General features: G+C 44.0%; 1 protein-coding gene and 1 pseudogene across 2 annotated transcripts in view; both read right to left on the bottom strand.

Moving 5' to 3' along the window:
* Positions 1-27,917, bottom strand: part of LRCH2 (leucine rich repeats and calponin homology domain containing 2) — a 181,624-nt gene that overhangs the window by 94,608 nt on the left and 59,099 nt on the right. For both annotated transcript variants that reach the window (XM_088453038.1, XM_088453043.1), the window contains exons 6-11: positions 20,612-20,745; positions 17,467-17,554; positions 7,824-7,929; positions 6,729-6,835; positions 6,578-6,645; positions 5,980-6,090 (exon numbers count right to left, since the gene is read on the bottom strand). In XM_088453038.1, coding sequence (XP_088309164.1) covers positions 5,980-6,090; positions 6,578-6,645; positions 6,729-6,835; positions 7,824-7,929; positions 17,467-17,554; positions 20,612-20,745 — 614 coding nt within the window. The remainder of the gene's footprint in view (positions 1-5,979; positions 6,091-6,577; positions 6,646-6,728; positions 6,836-7,823; positions 7,930-17,466; positions 17,555-20,611; positions 20,746-27,917) is intronic.
* Positions 8,943-14,244, bottom strand: LOC148538592 (uncharacterized; annotated as a pseudogene).

Genomic DNA, 27,917 nt, shown 5'->3' with positions numbered 1-27,917 from the left:
AACAGTATTTCCACCATGTAAAAATTCATTCAGTATGGCCATTCTGGAGACGGACATGCGCATTTTGAGCAGGGGCGTAGTCTCAATTGGATCTCACTACTGCGACAGAGGGGGATAGGTGCTGAATTACTTGTAAAATACAAGAAAAATAACAATGTTATTGTTATAAACTTCTCTAAAAGTGGTCAATTTCATATTCTGGTGTTAGCAACAACGATATAAAAGGGGATGGAAATATTTTTTTAGCTAGTATCTGACCCCAATAATGTACACTAAAAAAAGAAATGGAAGCTACTCAAACTAATTTATAGGATGAAACAGGTGCATGAAAGGGAGGGGATATTAGAACGGAAAAACACAAAAAAGTAGAGCCACATTGGAGGCTCATTGTTAGATCAGCAATCTGAAAACCACAATTAAACAATTTGAAGATTTATTGCCTGATCTTAGGATTTCCCAATCCACCAATCTGCGCCCATACACTACAGGTCTGTTTCAGTGATTTGCAGATCGATTGCAGCACAGTGTTCTAATGCTCAAACAATTCCAATCACTTTTTGGTTGCAATCAGATTGTCCAACATGTTGGATTTCACAGATGGATTGGGGCTGTAGATTGCTAGTGTATGGATATGATCAGCAGATTTGCAGGCCGTTACCAGTAAAATGATGGGCCTTTCAAGATTGTGATCTGTGTTTTCTGTAATCGATCTGCAAATCACTGAAAAAGATCTGTAATGTATGGGTGCAGATTGCTCGATTGGGAATTCCTAAGATCGGGCAATAAAGCTTCAAATTGCTCAATTGTGGTTTTCAGATTGCTGATGTATGGGGGCCTTTAGCAGCAAATATAAAGTGGCAATGGTTTAAGGCAAATGTTGTTACATTTGCCGACATTTCCGTGAGTTAGCAGCAGTTTCCAAATCCTGCACCTTATTACATTTGGCCCATATACTTACTTTTCTTATTGCTTTAGAAGAATTTTTGATTTTGTCTTAAAAAATCATCTAAGACGGCTAATCAAAAAACAACTACAGCTGATCCAAGAGGCACAGGAGGCTTTAAATCCAACCATGTGCCTGTTCTGTAAAAGTTCCCAGACACAGATGGGAATCACTGAATACTACAGGCTACCAGAGAGCCTGTGTACAGGGCCTCCTAAAGCAATCTATGGATCCTGAATGGACTAAAACAGGACATGCCCCTATTTATACAATCTAAACCTGGCTGAGCACATGTCCCTAAATGTGTGACATTCATTAAAGAAGTTAGATGAACCTATCCACAATGCTAATACAATCTAACACAGGGATCAAATGTTTAATGTGCTCACAATTCACCAAATAATGTATATACATTATGATGAGCATTAGAACACTGTGCTGTAAAAGTGTGTTAAAACCACATAAGCTGCCAAAGAGTAATCCTGTATTAATAATTAACACAAGATGAGTGCAACTGTGTGCATAAAATGAGTTTAGCAGCAGGATATTTTACATTCAATTAACTTCACTTACAATCCAAATAGATTTGTTCTCAAAATAAAGAGTAGTGTCACAGTAGGGGGTAACACATACTTAACATCACTGTGCAATGCTGAACACCTCACATTTCTATGCAAAGCATAAAAGTATAGAGATGATGTATACAATAGCAGACCCTCCTATATGACACCTTCCATCAAATACAGCTCTGGCCCATCACCTGTGTTCAACTAGTTAATTGATAAGTGTGTTTCATCACAAATGGCTGCAATTATAAATTAAGTAGGAAGTCCAGGAGCAGAGCATTTTGTACCTGGTGGAAGGGGTCATGTTGGAGGGTCTGCAATTGATTTCGATCTAGTTTTACAAAGACGTATTATTAATCATCAGCAAAATAATTAAATAACTAAAGACTGGCTAAATGAATGATATTTTTCTATGCCAGAGTGTTTATGTCACATTACAGTTCACTTATACCCCTTTTCCACCTAAATTCCGGGTCTGACCCGGAGTTGTAACAAAGTTCTTATCCAGATCAGACCCGGAATATTGCCGGCGCCGACTCGGGATATTTCCGAGTCAGCGCCGCTCACACCGCAGTCGGGTCTGCATAGACCCGGCTTTTGCGGAGTGAAAGTGGTCGCTTGGAGATGACGTCATCTCCAAGCGCCACTGAAGCCAGACCAATCGGCCGGCTAGCAGCGCACTCCAGGTCATCGTGACCCGGAGTGCGCTGTTCTCACAGCAGGGTTTCACGGGCTGCGCCCGTGTTAAACCCTGCTAGTTACCTGGGTTGGATTGCCGGGTCACTCGACCGGGCGATCCAACTCTCTGCCCTTTTACACCAGGGAGCTGCCCGGGTTAACCCTTCAAAAACCTGGGTTTTAGCTCCGGTGTAAAAGGGGTATAACAGGTGCCATCTCACCTACTGTATAAATAGGGATACCTCCAGGTGCACCCCAGGCTGGTAAATGCTCATTCCTGTGCCATGCACTCTGCAAGTCTATCAATCACAAGGTGGTCACCAGATCTGATGCAGATTTCACAATTTATGGATTAATGGGCCTATGTATCAAAGCTTGATGAGAGATAAAATCGTGAGAGAAAAAGTATTAACCAATCAGCTGCTAACTGTTATTTTCCAAACACAGCCTATAAAATGTAATTTAGAAGCCGATTGGTTGGTGAATTATATCTCACAATTTTATCTCTCATCAAGCTTTGATAAATAGGCCCCTAAATCAGGTCAAACAAGTGCCTTGGAGATCTGCAAGACTAAACAGTGAGGAAAGGTGCCCGTACATCTGCGACGGATCGCAGCGATGCAGGGATGCGATCGGAAATTTCCGATTGCCCATCGGAAGTTTCCGATCACCCACCATGTCCCCGATTTGACGATTGCGATAATTTTTTGATCGAGATTGTCAAATCGCCGAAATCAAACATGTTGGATATCTGCAATGCCGGGTTGCAGTATCGCGGTAATCCATTGCAGATGTATGGGGCCCAGAAGGTGTGAGTTTTTGCTCGTTGATAAACTTGAAATGACAGATTGACTGACTAGTGGTTTGATCAACTGACCACTGAAAAAAACGGTGTCTCAGAATCACTGTAGATGCTTAATGTGGGCTACCGGCTTTAATAGATTAGGACCCACTGGATCAGATGCTTATCCACTCACAAAAAGTAAAGAAATAAAATAACCAGCAAAAAAAATATGATTTGGGACAGATTACATTCGCCTTATCTTACCACACGAGTAAAAAGGGTTGTAGCCTCAGACTTTATGCCTAGATCTATTCAATTAGAAGCCCTTTGCCTTGTGCGGTAAATCTGTTGCTAACACAGTTAACCCATGGAATTTGGAATAAGTACCTGGAGTTATGGCTTAGCGAGTTCACTGTAGCTGCGATGAGGGCAGATCTCTGTTCGAGCCTCGGGGGGAGGTGAACAGAAATCTGCATAAAGCACAGACTGCAGCTGCAATTGAATAGCACCAGGCACAGCATCACAGCTAAGCATCACTTAGAGGATGATTAAATTCGGCCCCTAGAACAAGTATTCCAATTTTCTCATTATAATTATAGTATAGAATATTTAATTTTAATTCACAAGAAATGTTGTGAAATCATCAAACACATAAAACTAAATATTTAAGTGTAATGAGCAGCCAAACGCTGCAAAACGTTTTCACTAAACAGATTTTCTTTCCCTTAAAAACCAGAGAGGGTAATTTTCCATTATAAAGAGAGTGGAACCCGCTCCTAGGACAGCAACCTATAAATATATAAGTACAATTGCCAGATTAAGATGTGCGCTGACATCTGTACCAATTATTTCAAGATTTTTAATGACATGTCCCGCACTCCATGTACCAAGGATGTGCTGGCCTTATTTATATTGTGCTGTACAAGTAGACAATGCAAAGTATAATACATGAGAGACTGGAAACTCCTGACGTCCTGTCTTGTTCCTAACCAAAAGCTGATGATACTTGATATACAGTACGTGGATATCAGGAAAGACTGAATGATGCAGGACTATGATCAATACACGGTGATGCATATAACTTAAACACTATGGACCAACGAGAAAATGTGCTCGAGGGAAAGGCCATCAACAACATCATATGTAGAACCTATTAGGATTCATTTATTTTTTCCAGGCCACACATCCTAATAAATGTCTGAAACGGGATACCTTGACGCCCGCCCAGCGGCTCTCGTCCTCTGGAAGAGCTTTTCACTGAACGAAGTTCTATAATTTAATGGTCTCCGTCTGTAGACATAATTCAAGCATACCAACCACACCCAAAGATGGAAGAAAGAGGTAGGAGATAGACCGGAAAGCGAAGAGTTGTTAGTTCGGTAAGAAAGGAAAGAGAAGAGACAGATTAAGATTAAATGTCATGACGACAGGTTAAAAAGTTAATTTCTATATACACAGTTGTAGCACTCCGTGCATAGTGCAACAGACACATGCTCATGATAATACAGCGTACAAAAAGTGTAAGTGTATCAGTTATCCGCAATTGGTGAGCTAAAAGAATAAATTGCTGCTACATGTGAGTACTCATATGATAAAAGGGCAACGGTCATTTACTCAGATAGATCTGTGTGACAGGTGTGTAAGAAGAATGCTTAAACACATTTGCATTACGTATTTGTTTGCTGAATCAATATCGAAATTCTTTATAGCCACAAAGCTAAACTGCCTTAAACACAATTGACACAGGGCTATGTAGTCACTTTGCTGACACGGACTATATTAAGCCTAGAATACTGATGTCCGTATCCAGGACATGGTTGTAATGCTACTTTCATTATAACTGTGCAGGCATTATAACTTGAACATACTGGTAAAGCGGCATGGTTAAAGTTAGTGTGGCCACGTGGTTAAAATGCATTCATTACAACGGTGTCGGCATACTGGCACAGCCACTCTGGGTTCAACATAGTCACTGTTGAGCTCCTATATGTATCCAAATACGGGGAGTAATTCAAACTGCAAATTAGTTTATGGTGTAAATGATTGATTAGCAATGTAATTAGTAACAAGTTGTCTCCATAACTCAATTACAGGAAGGAAAACAGTTATGCCGGGTACACACTAGACGATATGTCGGCAACCTACTCTAGTGTGTACCCTCAATGCCTTTGACGACGCGCACTCACACGCATAGTCAGAGACCTTGCCTGTCGGATGGGCGACAGTTAGCGGGTGCCATGCTGCCGAATGGCATGGCCCCCGCTCTTGCGCCGTCGCTCCCGACATCGGCAAGTGTGTATGCACTTGCTGATGCCGGCACGCATCGCTAACAAGGTCGGTACACACTAGAAATAATCTAGTGTGTACCGGCCTTTAGTTTAAAGACTGAGGGTCTCATTCAGATCCGCTCGCAAGAGGGTCGATGTAGAGACCCTGCGCACGCGCAGCAGCCGCACGGCGCATGCACAAGCCCCGGAGAGAGAGAGAAATTCTCTTGCTCCGGGGCTTACTACAAAAGGGGCGGCTGTCAATGGTGATCAACAGCTCGCACCGTTTTGTAGGCGGGGAGGGGGGGGTGGCTTGCCAAACGGAGGTGTTCCCGACGGAACGCCTGCCGTTTGGGGGCGGCCCCACTGACCTAACTCGTGACGTCAGTAGTGAGCTTCCGGTTCTAATAGAGCCGAAAGCTCACTGGGGCTTGCAGCAGACGAGACCCTACCACAAGGGTCTCGTCGCAAGCCCCGATGGTCGCGAAGGTCTTGACCATTGCGACCATCAACCTGTCTGCTCGCTAAAGCTGCGCCCTCATTCAGAGTGAGCGCTCGCATTTTGCGAGCGCCTCTGAATGAGGTCCTGAGTGTCTACTGCCAGTTTTGTGACCATATAAGGACTACAGACCCTGGAGTCTATTGGTCAGCAAACTATAAGATTATTATAACAAATTATAGTTTAGAGGGCTGTAAGATGTTTAACTTTAGTTATTATTGAAATAATGAGCACACAGTTACCTGTTGTGCTTTTCTTGCTGTAATAATTGTGCTGCTATTTTCCTCAGATCTGTAACTTCCTTTATTTCATCCTCTTCTTCCTCTTCAACCAATAGCTGCTCTCTCTGTAGCCTGATATGAGAAGCACAGCTCAGTCAGGGCACAGCTACAGGCAATCTTCATTCCTGTCATATCAGTACTTGAAAGGGAAAGGCAGTGTGGTTTTTTTTTATACAACTGGCTTTTATATAAATTATGACATGCTGTGATCGTGCCTTCTGTGCAATAGGTGACATGCAGGAACCAGTCACGCTGATAAGGACACTTGCATTTTATAATGTGGTTATGATTTAATGGGAATGTCTTAATAAAAAGGGCAACTACACAAATATAAGAGAATACTAAATATAAAACATTAACAAGAGAACAACAATGCAAAACTAAACCGCATAGCATTGTTATTCCAGCAAAAAAAAATAAAAAATGTAAATTCGGTCAGAGTTTAATATATTAAAAAGAAAAACATTAACCAGTGATGATAGCATTGGGGAGGTGTAGTTTGTAAGAAACTAGTTGTGTAAAGCCCTAAAGAAGCCAAGTACCACCCTAACAGCAGTACCTTTGCTCTTCCTCCCATTCTTCATTCTCTTCCACCTTTGCAGATTTATCTCTTACTTTTCCTCGTTCCTTAAAGAAGCAGGTTACACAGAGCTTACATACACAGTGTGCCATGTAGATAGAACTGATATTAGCTGTTGTACGGCTGTTACCTTAATATAAGAAACAAAGGGACCAGTAAGCTGGACATCACCATGATCAGACAGGACTGTGTCGTCAGCACTGGGGTCATAGTCATAAATCTCCTGATCATGACCTGCTATGTTACCAAATAAAATAAAAATTAGCATCGCATTCTATATTCTTTCAAAGTTGTATATATATATATATATATATATATATATATATATATATATATATATATATATATGTGCAGCGAGTGACCCTTCTCCCGTAGGGTGTTAAACTATACAAATAAAAGAATACAGGAGGCGCAAAATGGTGAAGTATAGCAAAGCAACAAACTTTATTAAAAAATAGCTTAAAACCACTCACATAAGCAAAGTGTGATAGACTGCAATATCACAATTAAAGCATGAGGAAGTGGAAATATCCGATTAAGAACTCCAAACACACTGAGGAAGTCCAAACGCCTCAGGGCGTAGCTTGACGAGGACGTGATCGTGCCAACGTCACGGGTTCAGAGAGGAGCGTGGAGTAGCAACAAGGATGCCGGTTTGGAGTACTTAATCGGATATTTCCACTTCATCATGGTTTAATTGTGATATCGCAATCTATCAAACATAGATTATGTGAGTGGTGTTAATCTATATATTAGTAAAGTGTTTTGCCTTGATATACTTCACCATTGTGTGCCTCCTGTGTGCCTATAAAAAAAATTATTAAAATTATGTGTGAAAAAAAAAAAAATTATATATATACACAATGCAAAAGGAGTGTTAAATGGATTGCCACGCCTCAGCTATTCATTTAGCAGGGATCACCCCGCGTGCGAGTCCCCACAATCTCGCAACTCAGGAGCTGCAAGGTAAAGTTCACGGAGAAAGAAACAAATTAGAGTTCGTGCACAGGGGAAAAAAAAAGGATTCCAGTTTTCCGTGCCTGAATTCCCGATTTTTAGACGTGGTAAAAGACTTTGAATAGCCTTTCACCTGCGCCGCAGGAATTTTTGCCAGTAATTAGTTGCGGGATAAGCCCCACAGTTAATGGAACACCTCCCATTGTGATGAATTTATAGAAAGTATCACCAAGAGATGTAGAATTAACATGAACGAATAAAAAGTTACCTTTATGTGAATCCAGCTTACTTCCTAATTGATTGTCATTTTTCAGTGCTTGGTCTCTTGACTCTGATACCTGAGAGTGAAGGCTGATTGTGTCGTCGTCTGATGGCTGGGAGGAAGACAGAAGCCTGGGTCACTGACAGCTCTCCAGAGAGCACCGTAAGACAGTAACCGAGCAGATTAATGTCACTAGCCGTGTCAGTGTAATAAAAGACTCATCGTTTGCCTCTGAGTACTGCCTTATTGCTTTCCTGGCCAGTCAAAGTGAGAAGTATAGCAGCACTTACTCCTACAAAATCATACTTCCGTTCATTTGGAAGAATACTGTACTAACAGCACTGCCTATAACCCAAAATAAGATGTCAAAGATTGCACCAAGTACTGCCAGAAAATGAACTCTCTGTACGCGTAAGTCTCATAATCTCGCAAACAAATGAAGCAGTATTCCTCATGCAGTATAAAATGGGGTTACGTGACTACATGCCCAAAAAGGTTTTCACCATTTCATATCTTCTGGCAAAGACTAAAATGTGCCAGAATACATTCAGAGGACAGGGCTATCCTTTATTATATTTATTACCAGTTATTTATATAGCGCACACATTTCGCAACGCTTTACAGAGAATATTTGGCCATTCACATCAGTCCCTGCTCCAGTGGAGCTTACAATCTATATTCCCTATCACATGCGCACACACATACACACGAGGGTTAATTTGTGTTGGGAGCCAATTAGCCTACCAGTATATTTTTGGAGTGTGGGAGGAAATTTAAGTACCCGAAGGAAACCCACGCAAGCACAGGGAGAATATACAAACTCCGCACAGGTAGGGCCGTGGTGGGAATCGAACCCATGACCTCAGTGCTGTGAGGCAGTATTGCTAACCATTACAATCGTCTGTGCTGCCCGCAATGACACAACAATGACATTTGTAATATACAGAGTTTGGGCATATTCGTTGATATCCTTACTGCTCACTGAAGCAATTCTTGATTCCTCCAGAAAAGTGCAGAAATAATAAGCTATTGTCTCATGTATACCTACATGCCTTCGCTATGTCATAGAATAAAGCAAAAGAACTGTGTAAATAAATAAATTAATGATTATTCTCCAAAAATAATCTAAAATGGCCTGGACAGATCTGTTGGTTCCCCTTAATAAAAGAAAGATCATTGGATTATAGTAATATTTCAAGCTAATCAATCTCTTGAATTTGCATCACACGTCTTCAAGCTTCTAATCATTCACCCTATTTCAATGGAGAAAAGTGGCCACTCTGTGCGATATTCAGAGACATACATTCATCCGACAACTCTCATTAAGAGTTGTTTGTTAGGGGTCTGCGCAGAACCTGTTCTTTACATTTGTGCAGAATGGCTCCTGTGATCTCGCTCACAGGCCCCACAAGCCACAGCATGATTGACAGGCTGCGGCGTTAGGGGGGGGTGGAGCGGGGAGCATCTCGGCAGCATTCCCAGAAACAGGCTGGCGTGCCGCACCCATTTTCCGGGAGGGACGAGGCCAGGGTCTATGTTGACGGACGCAGATTTCTGGCCTCTTACGTGACCAGAACCTGGTCAGGCTGCGGGAAGCTTAAGCACCCACAGCCTGACCAAAGCAGTGGTTGCGACGGTGATCCCAAGCCTGCGACTTAGGTTGCAGTGCTGGGTTCGCAAATGCAGTAAGGTGGTTTCTGACAGCTCCTTCTGCATTTGCGATGGACGGATTTGAAAATCCGTCCATCTCTGAATCAGGCCCTCTGTTTGGTATAATCATATGCACCGTACTAGTGAAAGCAAAAATGGGATTTTGGTACCTACCGGTAAATCCTTTTCTCTGATTCCACAGGGGACACTGGAGGTACTTACGCTGGGGTATAGAGGCGTGGATAACTGGAGCCGGCACTTTAAATAATTTAGAAGTGTGAAGCTCCTCCCCCTCTATGCCCCATCAGCCCCCAGTTTAGAAAATGGAGACCGAGAGGAGATGGAGAACAAGCGGAGTAAAAGAGAGAGAACACAAATCAAAACATACAACATATGTAAGAAACCAAACAGGCAGGCTAAGAGTGCAGAGGTGGGCCATCCAGTGTCCCCTGTGGAATCAGAGAAAAGGATTTACCGGTAGGTACCAAAATCCCATTTTCTCTTTCATCCACTAGGGGACACTGGAGGTGCTTACGCTGGGGACGTTCCAAAGTTTTCCCCATGAGCGGGAGCGCTCTGCGGCACCTGCAGAACAAGACGGCCAAAACGGGATGCCGAAGTAGCAAACGTATCAAATTTGTAAAACCTTGACAAACATGTGAACTGAAGACCAAGTGGCCGCACGGCACAATTGTGACGTGGAGGCTCAACTACCGGCCGCCCATGACGCACCCACTGAACGTGTGGAATGAGTCAAAATGGACGAAGGAGGCCGGTGGTCGGCACAAACATAAGCCTGATGAATAGTCAGCCGGATCCAACGTGCCAGAGTCTGATGCACTTCGGAGGGGTTGGCCAGCGTATGAGCAGAGAGGACAAAAAGCGACTCAGACTTACGGAGGGAAGCAGTCCTGTCAACATAGATGCGGAGAGCTCTAACCACATCCAAGGTAGAAGAACCACCAGAGTCCTCCACTAAAGACGGTACTACAATAGGCGGATTAATATGAAAAGCTGACACTACCTTGGGAAGGAAGGCAGCTACCGTCTGGAGTTCCGCCCTATTAGCATGAAACACAAGGTAAGGTGGCTTATAGGAAAGAGCACTCAATTCCGAAACTCTACGAGCCGAAGCTAGAGCCAGGAGGAGGACCGTTTTCCAAGACAAATACTTAATATCAACCTCTTCCAAAGGTTCAAAGATGGACGACTGAAGAAACAAAAGCACTAAGTTCAAGTCCCAGGGAGCTATCGGAGGTACAAAAGGAGGCTGCACATGCAAGACCCCCTGAAGAAACGTCTGCACCTCAGGAATGAGGGCCAATTTCCGTTGAAAGAAAATGGAAAGGGCAGAAACCTGCAAATTTAAAGTTCCAAGACAAAGGCCAGAATCCAGACCCGTCTGAAGAAAAAGCAGAAACCGGGACAACCGAAAAGTCCTAGATGGAAGATCCCGACGAACACCACGAGATATAAGAACGCCAGAGGCGATGATAATGTGCAGCCGAAACTGGTTTCCTGGCACGTAGCATGGTGGGAATGACAGAGTCTGAGATTCCTCTGCCTCTTAGGATATCAGTTTCAAGAGCCACCCCGTTAAACGCAGTTACGCTAGGTTGGGGTGTACGAAAGGACCCTGCTGTAGCAGATCCAGGCACAGAGGAAGGGGCCACGGATTGTCTGCCAATAGGGACCGAAGGTCCGCGAACCAACTTCTCCGAGGCCAGTTCGGAGCCACGAGTATGACAGAGGCTGACTCGTGTTTTATTCTTTTTAGTAGTCGAGGAAGAAGTGGAATCGGAGGAAAGAGGTTAACTAAGTCGTAGTTCCACGGAACTGTCAGAGCGTCTACTGCCACCGCCTGCGGATCTCGAGTTCTCGACGCGTATACCGGGAGCTGACTATTCAATCGTGACGCCATGAGGTCCACCTGAGGACATCTCCATCAACGTATCAGCGTGTTGAACACGTCTGGATGAAGCTTCCATTCCCCGGGATGGATATCCTGGCGGTTTAGATAATCTGCTTCCCAGTTGTCCACACCCGGGATGAATACCGCCGACAGGATTACTGACTGGCTCTCGGCCCACCTAAGGACCTGAGTTTGCGACTCAGAGTCCCTCCTTGGCGGTTGATGTACGCGACGGCCGTCGCGTTGTCGGACTGAACTCTTACCGGACGAGTCATTAGAAACTCTGTTGCTTCTATCAGAGCATTATAAATTGCTCTGAGTCCCAACACATTTATGAGCCACTTTTGTTCTAGAGGAGACCATCGACCCTGAAAGTGATAATCGAGGACTACTGCTCCCCATCCTCGAAGGCTGGCATCCGTTGTTACGATGATACAATCCCACACTCCGAATCTCCGGCCCGCTAAAAGAAGGGCCACTCTGGTAGCTGGGCTCAGATGGATCTGTCGATGTAGAAGCAGATGAGACCCTGACCCCTGTGTCAGTAGGTCCGGCTGAAACAGCCTAGAGTGGAACTGGCTGAACTGTAGTGCCTCGAAAGCAGCTACCATCTTCCCCAGGAGACGCAGACAAAGAAGGAGGGACACCTTCTTTGGTCTGAGGACCAGCTGAACTAACAACTGGATATCCCGGGCTTTGTCTAGTGGAAGAAAGATACTCTGTGATGCCGTATCCAAAATCATGCCCAGAAACAGGAGCTTCTGCGACGGATTGAGATTTGATTTCTTGAAGTTGATTATCCAACAGTGTTGGGTTAGAGTCTGATATGTCAGTAAGGCATGACTTGTAAGAAGAGATACAGATTGCGCCTTGAGTAACAGGTCGTCCAAATAAGGGATTATGTTCACTCCCGATGACCGAAAGAGAGCAATCATGACTGACATGAGTTTGGTGAAGATGCGGGGAGCCGAGGATAACCCGAACGGCAATGCCCGAAACTGATAATGATCCTTCAATATGGTGAAACGCAGAAAGGCTTGGTGTGGTTCCCAGATGGGAACGTGGAGATAGGCATCCTTGATATCCAGGGATAATAGGAACTCTCCTGGTTCCATGCTCGCAATAACGGACTGCAGAGACTCCATTTTGAACCGATACATCTTCAGATACAGGTTCAATGACTTGAGGTTCAAGATGGTCCTGACCGATCCATCCGGTTTGGGCACTACAAACAGATTTGAGTAGAACCCCATACCTCGTTGATGTTCTGGAACTGAAACTAGCACAGATGATCCTACTAGAGACTGGATAGCCTCCTGTAGAACTCTGGCCTTGTCTGCAGGTATTGGCAGACTTGTAGTAAAGAACAGAGGTGGAGGGGGGACCTCGAAATTAGTCTGCGGATCCAAGGTTCTGGAGACGTCTGGTTCCAAACATGTTGAAATTTTTGCAGGCGGGCACCCACTGTAGGTGGTCCCAGGTGGGACGAAAGACAGTCGTGCCACCTGTTTTTCAGCTGGGTTAGGCTCCTGTCTGCATACAACCGTGTGTGGGCGGCCTTTACCTCTGCCGCCTCTTGCATGGGAGGGAGTCCCTCTGTCTCTACAACGAAAGGAATGAAACGAAGGTCCAGTGTAAGCTTTTCTAGGAGCCGATGTAGTTGACGGGAGGAAGGAAGACTTACCCCTCCTGGCCTGGGATATCCATTTGTCTAATTCCGGGCCAAACAGCATATCGCCATTGAATGGTAAACCCTCCACAGCATGCTTGGATTCTGCGTCAGCTTGCCAAGCGCGCAGCCAGAGGGCTCTGCGGCCCGAAATCGCCGAAGCAGATATGCGAGCACTAATCTGACTGATGTCTTTAAAAGATTCTCCCATGTAAACTGCAGACTCACGGATGTGTTCTGCTAGTAAACGTAACTCTGCTCTGGAAGTACCAGAGTCCAAACCTGTATTCAACTGGTCAGCCTAGCAAACCACCGCTTTGTTAACCCAAGCAGTAACAAGGGTGGGCCTAAGTTGAGCACCCGCTGCAGTATAAATAGATCTTAGCGTTGTCTCCAACTTCCGATCCGACGGATCTTTTAGTACTGTAGCTCCCGGTACTGGGAGTGCTGTTTTCTTTGAGAGACGGGAGACAGACGCATCTACTGGAGGAGGTGTTTCCCACTTCTCCATCATGGATGATGGAAAAGAGTAGCTAGACGAAAACCGTCGCGGAGATTGGAACCGCTTATCCAGCTGTTTCCAGGCCACCGAGAGCTGTTGCTGAAGTTGCTGTGAGAAAGGAAAAACCGCAGAGCTCTTAGGTTGTTCTTGAATTAATTCAAGCTCCTGTGGTGCAGGAATTATATCCTCAGGTAAATTCAGGGTCCTTCTGACCGCCAAAATGAGAGATTCCACCCCGGGAGAGGTGGACTCTAACTCCTGAGGGGTATCGTCCTGTAAAGATTGCTCCAATTCCCCTTCTTCGGTATCCTCCATAGCGAGAAATTCTTAATCCGACTCCTCTGACTGGAGAACAGTCGTCAGAGTACGCTTTTGTGTCGGTCTCTGGTAGGAAGTGGAGGTTGCAGATGCTGCTGTACCCATAACCTTTACCACGGTGTCTAGAGACTTGGTTAGCCCCGCCACCCAGGGAGGTTGAGACTAACGTGCCTCAGCTAACTCTGACGCTAAGTCTGACATAACTCCTACCATGTCAGCGGCCCATGGAGGAGCAGGTGAGGCAGTAATAGCCATAGATTAATCTATTGCTATACTAGCATCACATAACATGGACACAGCAGCATGAGGCTTGGTAAGTTTGTTGTTACACTTTGAACAGAAACATTTTCTGAGAAGCTTTAGTTCTGTTTGACATGGATATACAACAGTCACTCCACACAGAAGGACAGAGTATAGACAGAACAGAATAAACAGAAGGCTGGGTTGGGACACAGAGGAGGAGTACACCCCCTCCCTTCCCACAGATCAGAATCCCTGCTTACACCCCAGTGAATTACTCACAGCCTCTGTACCAGGGATGTAGTCAGGTCAGCCTTTTGTGTAATCCTTTGCCAAGGATCCTGTTAAAAACTGCACACTTCCTGTTTGAAGGAGAGATGCAGCATTAGTATTAAGAAATAAACGGCAGCCACGCTGTTTTACACAGCCGCTTGCCGCTTAGAGGAGAGAGAGAGCCCGTGCTGCCTAAGCCCCGCCCCCTTTTATGCCTTGAGGGCTTCAAAGATGGCTGCTTGTCTTGCTTATCCCCTCCGCGCATGTTGTCAGTGGGGAGAGGGAGAAGCAGGAAGCCGCGCTGTAGCGCTACTCTTCCTAACCGAGCGCAGGCACTTCTTACTAAGTGCAGGGGTAGCGGGGCGGGAGCCAGGGGGATGTGCAGCGCTGAATCTCACTGCGGGTCCCCGCTGAGGTCTCTCTCTGCAATCGGCTTCAGCACTTCATCCTGTGCTGTGGCAATAAGGAGCTGTCAGTGCTTTTAATGTAAGCACTGTGCACTCCTTCCTGCTTCTAATAAGACAGGGTGCCAGGTACCCCACCTTTGAAGAGGTGACGAAGGGTACCTACAATATATAAAAAGATGTATAAAATAAAAAAAACCTATAATAAATAATTTATTGCAGGATCACAGCAAATTGTGACTAGCTCCTAGGGGCTGATGGGGCATAGAGGGGGAGGAGCTTCACACTTCTAAATTATTTAAAGTGCCGGCTCCAGTTATCCATGCCTCTATACCCCAGCGTAAGCACCTCCAGTGTCCCCTAGTGGATGAAAGAGAAAGAGATTTGTCGGAGATCAGAATGGAAATTATAGACAAGCATGTTACAAGGTAAGGGCTATACGACCATATCCAAGCAGCATGACATTCCTGTGACTACAGTTGCAATTTTTATTAAGAAGTTTAAAAGTCCATGGGACAGTGGCCAACCTCTGAATGAGAACACAAGAGAAAAATCAAAGACAACCCAGGTTTTTACTTTTGACAAAAACATTAAAAAAAGCCAGACGGGAATTAGCTAAAATGCATACTGACAAATCACAATGCTTCTGGGGAAATGTCCTTTGGACAAATGAGCCAAAACTGGAGCTTTTTAAAATCCCACATCAGCTCTATGTTTCCACATGAAAAAATTAAGCTTTCAAAGAAACCACCAGCATACCTACTGAGAGACATGGAGAAGGTTCGGTTCTGTTTTGGGGCTGTTTTGTAGCATCTGGCACGGGGTGCCTTGAATCTGTGCAGGGCACAATGAAATCTCAGGACTATCAAGACATTCTGGAATGAAACATACTGGCCAGTGTCAGAAAGCTCTGTCGCGGCTAATGGATTTTTCAACAGGACAATTACCCAAAAACAAACAACTAAAAGCACCCAAGAATGGCTAAGAACAAAACAATGGAATTTTCAGAAGTGGCCTACTATGAGCCCTGCTCTGAATCCTATCAAACATCTAAGGAAAGCGGCTGAAACATGCAGCCTGGAGAAGGCACCAGTCACACCTGAGACAGCTGGAGCAGTTTGCTCAGGAAGAGTGAGACAAAGTACCTGCTGTTGTATTCTTTAAATATTCTGTTTAGTGAAATGCAAAAAGTAGCATTTCTATGAAGCATGGAATAAACAAGATGGATGCCAATTGCTTTTCTCAGTTTCAAATAATTTCAGAGAAAAATATAGGGGGGGTGGGGTGGTTCGTGGGAGGATACCAACAAATTTGATCACATCTGTACAAAGGTTCTCAACCACCTCCCAGACTGTAGCCTTAGGGCGCTCTAACCTATGAGAAATGGAAAATACAGCTTAATGGAACAAACAACCTATGTCTTCATGCAGACAGCCCATTTCAGTGTCAAACCTTCTTTCATTATTTGTCTTTTTCTACTTTATTTTATTTCTATTACTTATTTTTTATGGGTTTAGCTGTATATTTTACATATTTAAATGCATCACCTTTGCTAGGAGACTGATCCATGAAAATATCAAGACAAAAAGGAACATAACACACAAAGTAAATTAATTCTCACTGGGTGCAGCCTTGCTGAAAACCATGTGTGTTTGGCCGAAACATTGACTTTGATGGGAATCCTGTTCATCTTAATAAATGGCAAGATAAAATGTATTCATAATGGCGTTTGCTTCTGATGTAAGGATATATTTCTCCTATGGACTAACCTTCTCATTTTGCTCATTGTTTGGTGTGGATGACAAAACAATGTCAAACATGGCTTTTGGACACTGATTATTAAATACAGAGAAAAATATGTATTTTTAATGCTAACATTTAACATTAGGTTTTAACGAAAGCCTACAAGAGACAGAAAACAAATTATTTATACCAGAGGTTCTCAAACTCGGTCCTCAGGACCCCACACAGTCCACGTTTTCCAGGTCTCCTAGTTGGTGCACAGGTGTATTCATTACTCACTGACACATTTTAAAAGATCCACAGGTGGAGCGAATATCTCATTTGCGCTTCTGTGAGGAGACCTGGAAAACATGCACTGTTTGGGGTCCTGAGGACAGAGTTTGAGAACCTATGGATTTATACAAATCAGATTTTTCCATATATGTCCACGGTTCAAAAAAAACTATTCTAAGACAGATTACAAGTTCTCCAAAATATGTTGCAGTCAGTTATATCAGGCGTAATGTTACAGAATTGCTGCGGTAAGCAGTAAGGAATCCTTTACAAAGATAGAATGAAAAAGAAAAAGAAAAAAAATCAAGAAATGCTGAAAGGCCAACTAAATCTAAATAGGTTTTCTATAAAAAAAAAAAAAAAAAAAAACAACTAGTAATAACATTCCCAAAGATGATAAATTCCCACAACCTTTATGTGTAGAATGGAAAACAGTTTAGATAAAGTTCTGATTGTTGGGAACAGCTTTTCCGATGCTTAGCAGAATTCTTGTCTAGGTTTATTAAAGGGCACAGAGAGCAGTAGTGAAAAAAATAGAATAGCTGCACAGCAATTGTAGATAAAACGTATGTGCTTGATATTCTATTAGAATTTCTTTTTTGCAGTAGAAAGCATATAGTATTGAGGTTTAGTGGTCCTTGATGTAGTGTATTATAGAAACTCACTTCTGTCGTTGATAGACGTTTATCTCCATTGTCGCTGCCAATCCCAGAGTCAGGGCCATGGTTTTTACTTGGATAGAAGTCTTCAATGCTGCAACAAAACAAAAACCGACATTACAGCATATAGAGGATTGAGAAACACAGGTCCAATTCCTGGCTACGAGAGGTGAAGGAAAGTATTTACCATGTACTAATAAACAGACCTTGGAGTATGATACAATATGCTTCTGCCTACAATTCAATTGTGCAGGCCTTTAGAATATACTGTATATCAACATTTTCTGAGCCAGCAATGTGCACAAACCAATCTTTAGGATATATGATCAAAAAGTGATTATTATTTTCTAAAATTTGTTCTCACCTTTTCCTAATGATATTTGCCATCTAATGCCTGTAGCTCCCATGTAGAGATGGAAGATGACACATTCAGCAACATCCTGGAAGCCAACAAGTTGAATGTATAAACTTTGATATGGGAAAACGATAGTGTCTGACGCACCTCTATAAAACTGGGTGACCAGAGCCCTGCATCCCTACTCATGACTGTAAGTGTACCCTGCTCCTATGTCAGTCTATAGCTTCCCGTTTGACTCCTCTCCAATACTACCAATCCCTGATCTCACCAACACAATTATACAAGGTCACTAAAGCCACAAGTTTTGCAAATTCATTTTACTGAAATACCATGTACTGCTTATTTTGCAATGAATCCCTTGGGCTCATAGCAAAAATAAAAACCTCTAGAAAACCAGCGCTAATAAATGAACACAATTACAATTAAGTAAAAAGGTAAGACAGCAACACAGACTGACAAGTCTAATGTTCAAACTGTATGAACCACTCAAAGCTTAGTTGCCTGGCGTGTTCCTTAACACTCAAATGCTTTTCTAATCCTTCAGACGCGTGACTAACATGTCCGGACATATTCGATTGTCTATGCAATAATCCCGTTTTACCAGCAATCTTTTTACTCTTAGGTCATCTTATTTTGACAACTATGCATGTTAGATATTGATTTGGGGAGATGGTTTTGAATAAATTTGGATGAAATTTAAAGTCTGTGTTTGAGAACATGAGCTGGCGTTTTTTTATTTTTTTAAATCAGCCCAAGTTTAGCCACAAAGTAAATTTTTTTATTTTATAATTACATATTCACATAATTTTCAATAAAACAATGGAATATATCTTCAGTATAATCATCTGCTCTTCATAGGTATTTCTATCACTTCGATTTAGCAATAAGATTAGTGCTGCTTTTTTTCTTTAGTGTTTTTCTATTGGGGTGTATAGATGGAGCCTTTTAGGCAGCCCCCGCCTATTTAGCCTATGGAATGTCCACCTAAACACGGTCTAGCTCTGTAATATTAATTTGCTATAACCTATGACTAGAAGAACAATGTTCCACTATAGCTATGGCAGAGTAGCACAGAATATATGTGAGTGCATAGATCTGAGAGACAGTGACTTGCTGTGACAGGAGCACTATTATCATGATGTGCGAGAAGCAGAAAGATAAAAGTTAGGTCTACAGTTATCAGGCTCCTGATGCAGAAATGGCGAACGCATCTTTATATGATATGACGTTAGTAAATCCAACTTGTTGAAGAGAGTCACCTAGACACTGTTACAGATTTTGGAGGGGGGGGGGGGTTGTGTGAACATGACAGGCAGACTTTAATCTTGTGTATGGTGTTTTAATAATAGGTTTTTTTTAAAGTCGTGGAGTACTTGAATGGTAAAAAAGGTTTTTAGAGTAGTATGAAAAAGTGATGAACCCCATGGCCCGTATTCAATTTGGAGCGAAAAGCCGTTTTCGCCGAAACTTTTTGGCGGGTGACGTAATTTTCGCCTGTTTTGGTTTTAACCCGCATTCAATTTGAAGGACTTTCCGCCTAGGCGGAAAGTCAATGCAATGTACCAAGCGAAAAAGTTTCGCCTATGAATAGCAGGCGGAAAAAGAGCAGAATTGGGGGTTTGGGGTGCAATGTTGCGGGAACCCCCGTGCAGCCTTCAGACAGTCCCCCAAAAGTAAACTGTCAAAAAAAAAAAAAAAAATCTAAAAAAAACACTTAAGGACCCCCCCAAAAATGACTTTGAAAAAGGGGGCGAAAAAAAAAATTGGGGTACAAAGTTAAAAACTAGCGAACTTGCCTCTGGGGGGAGGGGTTCCCAAGTATGCCCCAAGTGTTTTTTTTTATTGCAGGTGCTTGCGGCAGGTGGATTTTTCATGATTTTTACAAGTACACTTTAGCAACTTTTAAATATGCAGACCCCCATTTTCAAGTACCCCAAATTTGCTGGGAAAAGTTATTTTCATTAAAAAAAAAAAAAAAAAAAAATACTCCTGAATACTGTTCTGCACCACGTATTGAAAAACACTATTTAGCAGCTACTGAGCCAGTTTAAAAACCCAAAATAAGTTCAGCAAGCCAAATCAGGGGGTATCATAGTGAACCCCCATGTCAGAGCATCTTTTGAGGGGTGTCAGACTGATTTCCCCAAATCTGACAGCACTTTCCGCCTGTTTGTTTCGCCGGGTGCCGTTTTCGCGTACTTTCATATTGAATACGGGGTAAAGAGTGCACGATACTTTTCCGCTTGCCAAACAGGCGAAAAGTCCGGGCCGCAAAAAAGTATCGCGGCTCGGCTCATACTGAATACGGCTCTATATCTCTAACACCCTCCCACAGGTTCCCTCTGCAGGAACTTCCCAAACATACCAGAAAGTATATTTCCGGCAGATGAGGTTTAGTAACACCAGAACAATTTTGAAGGACTGATCATCTTCTATTTGCACTTTAATAGCAGAAGCGTTAATAAAGTCCATATAGAGGTTACATAATACGAACATACAGTAAAATGTGTTGTAGGGCTGGAGCTACAATTATATGGGCTGATAACATGCATGTAACTGAAGAGACTAGCAACGTAGGGGCTGAGAACATACTAAAGGCCGGTACACACTAGACACTGTCTGGTGTCTACCGACCTAGTCAGCGATGCGCCCCGGCTGGGTGACGGCATTGGCAAGTGCGTACACACTTGCCGATGCCAGGAGAGAGAGCATGGGCCATGCTGCATTCGGCAGTATGGGCCCCGCTGACTATATCGCCCGCCGGACCTGCATGCAGCAAATACAATGAGGTACCTGTCTGTGAGCGGCTGAGAAGGAAGTCTTTTCACTAATGAGGGCAAGTCGAGAGAATCTGGCTTTTTCTCTGTCCTGCAGCAGGCATGAATATTCAGAAACTTAAATATGTGCACCTTCCCCTTCAGGCAAATCTGTATCAAATAAAGGGGAGGGGGAGAAGAGAGATGGGACACACTGGTAAATGAATGCCAAAGGCTTATGCACAAACACAGAACACATTTGACTTACAGCTTCAATTACATTTTAGGTACATTTTATATACAGTGCATACAATGTAATTCAGATACAGCTTCCCTGTCCAATCAAGCAAACTATTTCATTTTGGTGCCTGAGTCACCAGTCCAGAGTGACTTTCCCAAGGTCACAAAGAGCTTCAGCATGCCCAGCCGTCATTATTATACAGTCAGTGAACAAAAAAAAAAAAAAAAGGAAGGCCTGGAGTAATATATGCATTATTATATCAAATGGACAGTTTGAAAGCAATGACTTATTAGCACTTTCATGAAAAAAAATGTGTTTTTTCATTTTAACTATATTAAACGGGAGAAAATGTCATCAGTTACTATAAGATATTGATCAGGACCAGCAGTAAATGCAGTCGAACATGGCCCATGATTGTGTGGTCACTGCCCTACCAAACAAATTGTGCCCTGAAAATCTTGAGGTACAAATCTTCCTGATTTCTTATGCTGGGTACACCCCTATAAATAGAAGAGGTTTTTTTTTTTTTTTTTACAATATATCTTACCTTTGTTGACTCTTTTTTGAAGTCCATAGGGAGACAATAGGGTGTAGGTGGGACCTGGAGCACCGGACAACAACAGCAAAGCTTTACAATCCCAGGATGCTCCGGTCCTTCCCCCTATGCCAGGCCCACAGCCTGAGGGCAACTCCGTTTTGTGAACAAGTCCAAGGCAGGAACAGTAGAGGAGAGAAGGAAGACTGGTACACTGAAGAATCACACTCTCACACAGAGAAGGAAATAAGTGACCAAGAGAAGAAACCCATAGAAACCAGGTGTGTCAAGGCGGGTGCCCTGTGGACCCTATGGACTTCAAAGAAAAAAAAAAAAAACCCTACCTTTGTTAACTCTATCATAACTCTCCTTTTCTTCTTCTTCAGGGTCCATAGGGCTCCACAGGGATGAGCTGATAGGATGCTTCCTTTGGGCGTAGGGTTCTCCTGAGAGGAATATGTATCAAAGGCATAAAACCTAAAAGGCATGAACAGAAGACCAGATGGACGCCTTGCATAGCTGTTCAGCAGAGGTGCCAAGCCAGGCTGCCCACGAGGGACCCAGAGCGAGTAGAATAAGCAGATACTATAGCCGGCACAGGAAGTCCAGACTGCGTGTAAGCCTGTGAGATACTCAGTCCATCTTGCCAGAAACTGTTTGTTAGCTGGCAATTTTTCTTGTGGAATCCATATAGGACAAAAATGGATTCAGATTTCCTGATGGAAGTAGTACGGTCCACGTAGATATTCAGAGCACGGACCACATCCAGAGGCCTCAGCTGCCGAGAGTTCTGGTGATTGAAAGGCCGGAACCACAATTTCCTCATTTAGGTGGTAACAAGAAACCACCTTGGGAAGGAAGCCGAGCATGTTCCAAGAACAGCACTCTCGATGAAAGATTAAAAAGGGGGAGCGACATGAAAGCGCCCCTAAATCAGATACCCTACGGGCAGATGGGATAGCCAGAAGAAACTGAGTCTTCGCAGTGAGCAACTTCACATCCACTGATTCCAGGGGTTTGAATGGAGGTTCCTGAAGTGCAAGGAGCACCACTGCCAAATCCCATGGAGCCACAGGAGGTACAAAGAGAGGATGTACACGTAGAACCCCTTGCAGGAAGGTGTGAACATCCAGTATAGGAGCAAGTCCGCGCTGGAACCAGATGGACAAAGCAGAGGCCTGCACTTTCAGAGATGCTAGCTGTGGGGATATTTTCAGCGGCAGGAACTGGGAGACTAGTCAGGAAAGAGGGAAATATGAATGCAGCAATGTACAGAGACATCCTGGATGAAAACCTGCTCCAGAGCGCTCTTGACCTCAAACTGGGGTGACAGTTCATTTTGCAGCAGGACAACGACCCTAAGCACACAGCCAAGATATCAAAGGAGTGGCTTCAGGACAACTCTGTGAATGTCCTTGAGTGGCTTAGCCAGAGCTCAGACTTGAATCCCATTGAACATCTCTGGAGAGATCTGAAAATGGCTGAGCACTGACGCTTCCCATCCAACCTGATGGAGCTTGAGAGGTGCTGCAAAGAGGAATGGGCGAAACATCCCAAAGACAGGTGTGCCAAGCTTGTGGCATAATATTCAAAAAGACTTGAGGCTGTAATTGCTGCCAAAGGTGCATCAACAAAAGTATTGAGCAAAGGCTGTAAATACTTATATATATGTGATTTCTTAGGTTGTTTTTTTTTTTTTTTTTTTTATTAAATTTGCAAAAATCTCAAAAACACTTTTTACACGTTGTCATTATGGGGTATTGTGTGTAGAATTTTGAGGACAAAAATTAATTTTATTCCATTTTGGAATAAGGCTGTAACATAACAAAATGTGGAAAAAGTGAAGCGCTGTGAATACTTTCCAGATGCACTGTAAAAATGCAGGAAAAAAACCACACTAACTATCTATCTATCTATCTATATATATATCTATATCTCTTCAATTGGCACTACAATCAACCAAGAGAGACCGCAGTGGCTGGTAGGAAATAGCGATGTATAACCTGGCCCCGTGGTATACAGGGAGACTGGACTCTCTGTTCCCAAAGACCTGTGAAGCAGAAAATGGCTGCCGAGGGAGGAGCAGCTCAAGGAACAGCTAAACTGCAGTGGAATGGCGCCTGAGCTGGGGAAGGGACTGCAGGGAGAGCTCCTTCTCCCCGTGCGGACGTTAACCACTGGGTCCCCTGGCCTCTAAATATGCCAAGCCAGTATATTAAAGCCCCGGTGGTCTAGTGGAGTCGTGAGCGCACCAGTGTCCACATCAGTGCCTACGGTGTGTCTCCTGAGACCGGAGGCTAGACTGCGTAAAGACGCGGGCAAGCGGGGGTCCACCTTACCTGTCCCATGGATTCCGGCCTGCAATCTATGGTACGAGGAGCCTGCTAGCTAGTTCCCATCGGAGCCCTGTCGGGAGTACCTAGCCTGGGCTTGGTGTCACGGCGTCGCGGAGGGGTGATGGAGCAGCAGCGCAGACGTCCAAGGAACAGCCTTTTGCTGCTAAGTAATCAATACACTATTAATAAAAAGAAATCAAAAATAAGCTTGGGCTGCTTGAAACAGCGGCACTGTTAAAAATTGTGATCCAGCTCCTGCGGGACACCAATGAAACGGAGTTGCCCTCAGGCTGTGGGCGGGGTATAGGGGGAAGGACCGGAGCATCCTGGGATTAAAAAGCTTTGCTGTTGGTATCTGGTCCTCAGGTCCCACCTACACCCCATTGTCTCCCTATGGACCCTGAAGAATTTGTCGGGCCGATAACCCTATATAAGCTGATCGGCCCAACGCTTGTATACGCGTGTATGCAGGAGCATTAGATGATAAGCAGCTTAAAATGCCCCTGCAATTGTCACATCGGGAAGTCCATGCTTACATGCAGTTTAATACTGCCCGTATTCAATTGCCGGCGAAAAAGCCGCAATCCGCGGAAAAGTTTCGCAGATTACGTCATTTCGTCAGGCGGAAACTTTACGCCCAATTCAATTGCAAAAGACTTTTCGCACCATGCCTTGTAACCAGCGGAAAAGATCTACCTATGAAAGGAGGCGAGGAAAAGTGCTGAATTGGGGGTTTGGGGTGCAAAGTTCCAGCAACACCCCTGCAGCCTTGGGATAGTCCTCTAAAAAGGTAAACTGCGTCCAAAAAAAGACTTGAGATCACCCCAAAAAAGTACTTTCGTTTTGGGGGTGACAAAAAAAAACACAGTTGGGGGACAAACTTAAAAACTAGCGAAATAGTGCTGTCAGGCTGATTTCCCCAAATCTGACAGCACTTTCCGCCTGTTTGAGTGTCGCCAGGACGCATTCTCACGTCCTTTGCAATTGAATAGGGCGTATAGCAGGGACGAGCGCGGCACTTTTCCGGAGCCCAACCCAGCGATGTAGGCAGAAAAGTCCAAGACTTTTCGCCGGCAATTGAATAGGGGCCTTAAACTGCTAACCTCCCGATCCCATAGAAGAATGTACACACTGAGCAATTCCTAGCTCAGTGTGTGCAGGGGTAACAGGAGGTCAAGCTGTGTACACACATCTCAACTGATCGGGGCGTTTATTCAGATAGGCAGAGGGATCGGTTTGGAGACATAATTATGAAATGTATCTAATTTTGAAGACTGTGTCACGGTAACATTTTCTCAAGAGATACGCTTATGACTAACATGAACTGTGGTGTTATGCTATATGAAGTTAACAATTTTCCAACTTCTCGGGAGAACTGTAAAAAGTACATGGAAAACTCCTAGCACTTTAAACCTAACGAAAATAAGACAGGCCCAGATCTCACTTTCCACCTCATAAAACTATCCCATTTTTATTTAGTAGAACTCAGAGATAGCATATTATAGGGTGCTACTTATGCTCTTTTTCAGAAGCACCTGACACAAAATATTATGCTACGTGTGACTACCAAACATGGGAGTGTTTCCCATCTACAGTGCTGTATGTGTTACTTGTCCTATAAAAGAGAGAACCATTGGGATAGATTCAATTAGGCATGACCTGTCAGCAGCAGTTCCCACTGCCCATCGGGGTACAGGATTCCTGCTCGCACCTCTATGGGCTGCAAACACATACCAGCTAGTGGGAGGTAACACACAAAGCCACCAGAAGTCGTACCACAATACTCCTGCTTACAGTAATTGAGATGGCTCCAATGTGCAAATCATAAGGGTCTGTGTGTGTGTATATTATGACCAGTAACATTAACTAGTTCACATTTTATAATTCCATAGTACACAAACAGCATACACCAAACTACCCACTGAAACCTAAAATGCTTACCGTTTAACGTCCCATAAAGCTAAAAATGTATGTCTCTCCCCGATGCTTCTAGTCGGCAGCAACGGTCACATCCTTGCAGCTCTCTGAGCACCCCCTTAATAACGGACAAACTCAGCTCAGATACAGATTGCTTCCTGACCGCAAAGCACAGTAATCCATTAAATCATTTTGTTATGTGCGTGTGTGTGTGTCTATCAATAAGGAAACGCATTGGGCCAATTCAATAAGCTACGAAGCTTTGACACTCCAAGGAATATTTGGGAAATATATCACCACTCAAAATCACATTCATCCCATAGAGGGGTGAGCAAAAATCAGCAATGTTTTACCTACTGTGACACAGTTAGGTTAGGGGGTCCCTCTCCTGGGTAGGAGCACTCCTTCCTTTCACACACAGCAGCTGGGAAACAGTACGCCAGACTGGATGCAAGTACAAGCTGGTCGGCGCCAGTCTTTATTGTGCAATGTCAGAAATAACACAAAGAAAACAAACGTAAATCCTAGCCCTGTCGGGGCACTAACTTCACAGGTAGTTCCCTCACTACCAGAACCTGGCAGGGCCAAATGCCCTCACCAGCAACAAAAGCACAGCATAACACTCACAGTTAGGTTTTCAAGTGTCTCTGAGCAAACTCCCTGTCTGCTCTCCCAGGTGAGACCCTCAGCCTTATCCAAACTAGGCTTATATTGGCCACTCTCAGGTGGAAACCCTAACAAGCCTGTTACCAGGCTGCGAGAACCAAAACCTGGAGTGGCCGTGGGTGGAGCCCTCCCTCTCCTTTCACCCACAACCCCCAGGTCCCAAACCGGCTTTTCAAAAAGCCGAGACTCAAGCCTGCTACACTGCAGACTTTCTCCTGGGGGTTTCAAACACAAAAGACAGGAATCTGGGACAAATGTACCTGCCACAGACCACTTTACCAGTGATCCTATCACATATCCCCCCCCTTTGTTTCGACCTGTGGGGCGGAACAACTGAAGCCCCCAAACAATGAACGCGTGACAATGCGTCTGCATTGGCCAGCTGGCTTCCTGGCCTGTGTTCCACTGAAAATTTAAAAGTTTGTAACGCCAAGAACCATCTCGTAATTCTCGCATTACTGTCCTTATTTTCGGATATCCACTTCAAAGGGGCATGGTCAGTGATCAATTTGAACTTTCTTCCAACCAAGTAGTACCTGAGAGCCTCTAATGCCCACTTTATGGCCAACGCCTCCTTCTCCACTGTGGCATAGTTTCTCTCATGTACATTCAACTTTCTACTTAGATAGAAAATAGGGTGTTCCTCACCCTCCTTGTTCTGGGACAGGACCGCTCCTATACCTACTTCTGATGCATAGGTTTGTACTATGAATTCCCTGTCAAAATTAGGAGTCATCAGGACTGGTTGGGAACACAACGCTACTTTCAACTCCTGAAAAGCTTTCTCTGCCTAAAGGACTCCATTCTATCCATGACTTTTTGTTTGCCTTTGGTCAGGTCAGTCAGTGGGACTGTCATGGTGGCAAAGTTGGGTATAAACCTCGTGTAGTACCCCGTAATTCCCAAGAAGGCTCTCACCTGCTTCTTATTCAGAGGCCGTGGCCAGTTTTGTATGGCATCAACTTTATTGAGCTGAGGCTTTATCAGGCCTCTGCCAATGGTGTAACCCAGATATTTTACTTCCTCCATGCCTAGACAACACTTTTTTGGGTTGGCTGTCAAACCTGCCTTATAGATGGAGTCCAACACTGCTTGTACCCTGGGTAAGTGAGACTGCCAATCAGGACTATGAATGACCACGTCATCCCGATAAGCAGCCGCATACCGTCTATGGGGCCTTAGAATCCTGTCCATCATTCTTTGGAAGGTAGCAGGTGCCCCATGTAGCCCGAAGGGCAACATCTTGTACTGACACAAGCCCTCTGGCGCTGAAAAAGCTGTCTTTTGTTTGGCGCTCTCGGTTAACGGTACTTGCCAATACCCTTTGGTTAGGTCAAGAGTGGTTAAATACCTTGCCGTCCATAGTCTCTCAATCAACTCATCCACTCTTGGCATCGGGTAGGCATCGAATTTTGAAACACTGTTCAACTTTCAGAAGTCATTGCAGAAACGCACACTCCCGTCGGGCTTTGGAATCAACACAATGGGACTTGACCATTCACTATGTGATTCTTCAATAACCCCTAACTCTAGCATATTTTTAATTTCTTTCGACACCGATTCTCTTTGTGCTTCTGGTAACCTATAGGGCTTTAGATTAACTTTAACCCCTGGGTCAGTGATTATGTCATGTTTAATGACCGAGGTT

The sequence above is a fragment of the Taudactylus pleione genome, unplaced genomic scaffold (genome assembly GCF_031769625.1).
Source record: "Taudactylus pleione unplaced genomic scaffold, aTauple2 ptg000039l, whole genome shotgun sequence".
Classification (NCBI taxonomy): domain Eukaryota; kingdom Metazoa; phylum Chordata; class Amphibia; order Anura; family Myobatrachidae; genus Taudactylus; species Taudactylus pleione.
This window is presented reverse-complemented; position numbering and strand designations above follow the sequence as displayed.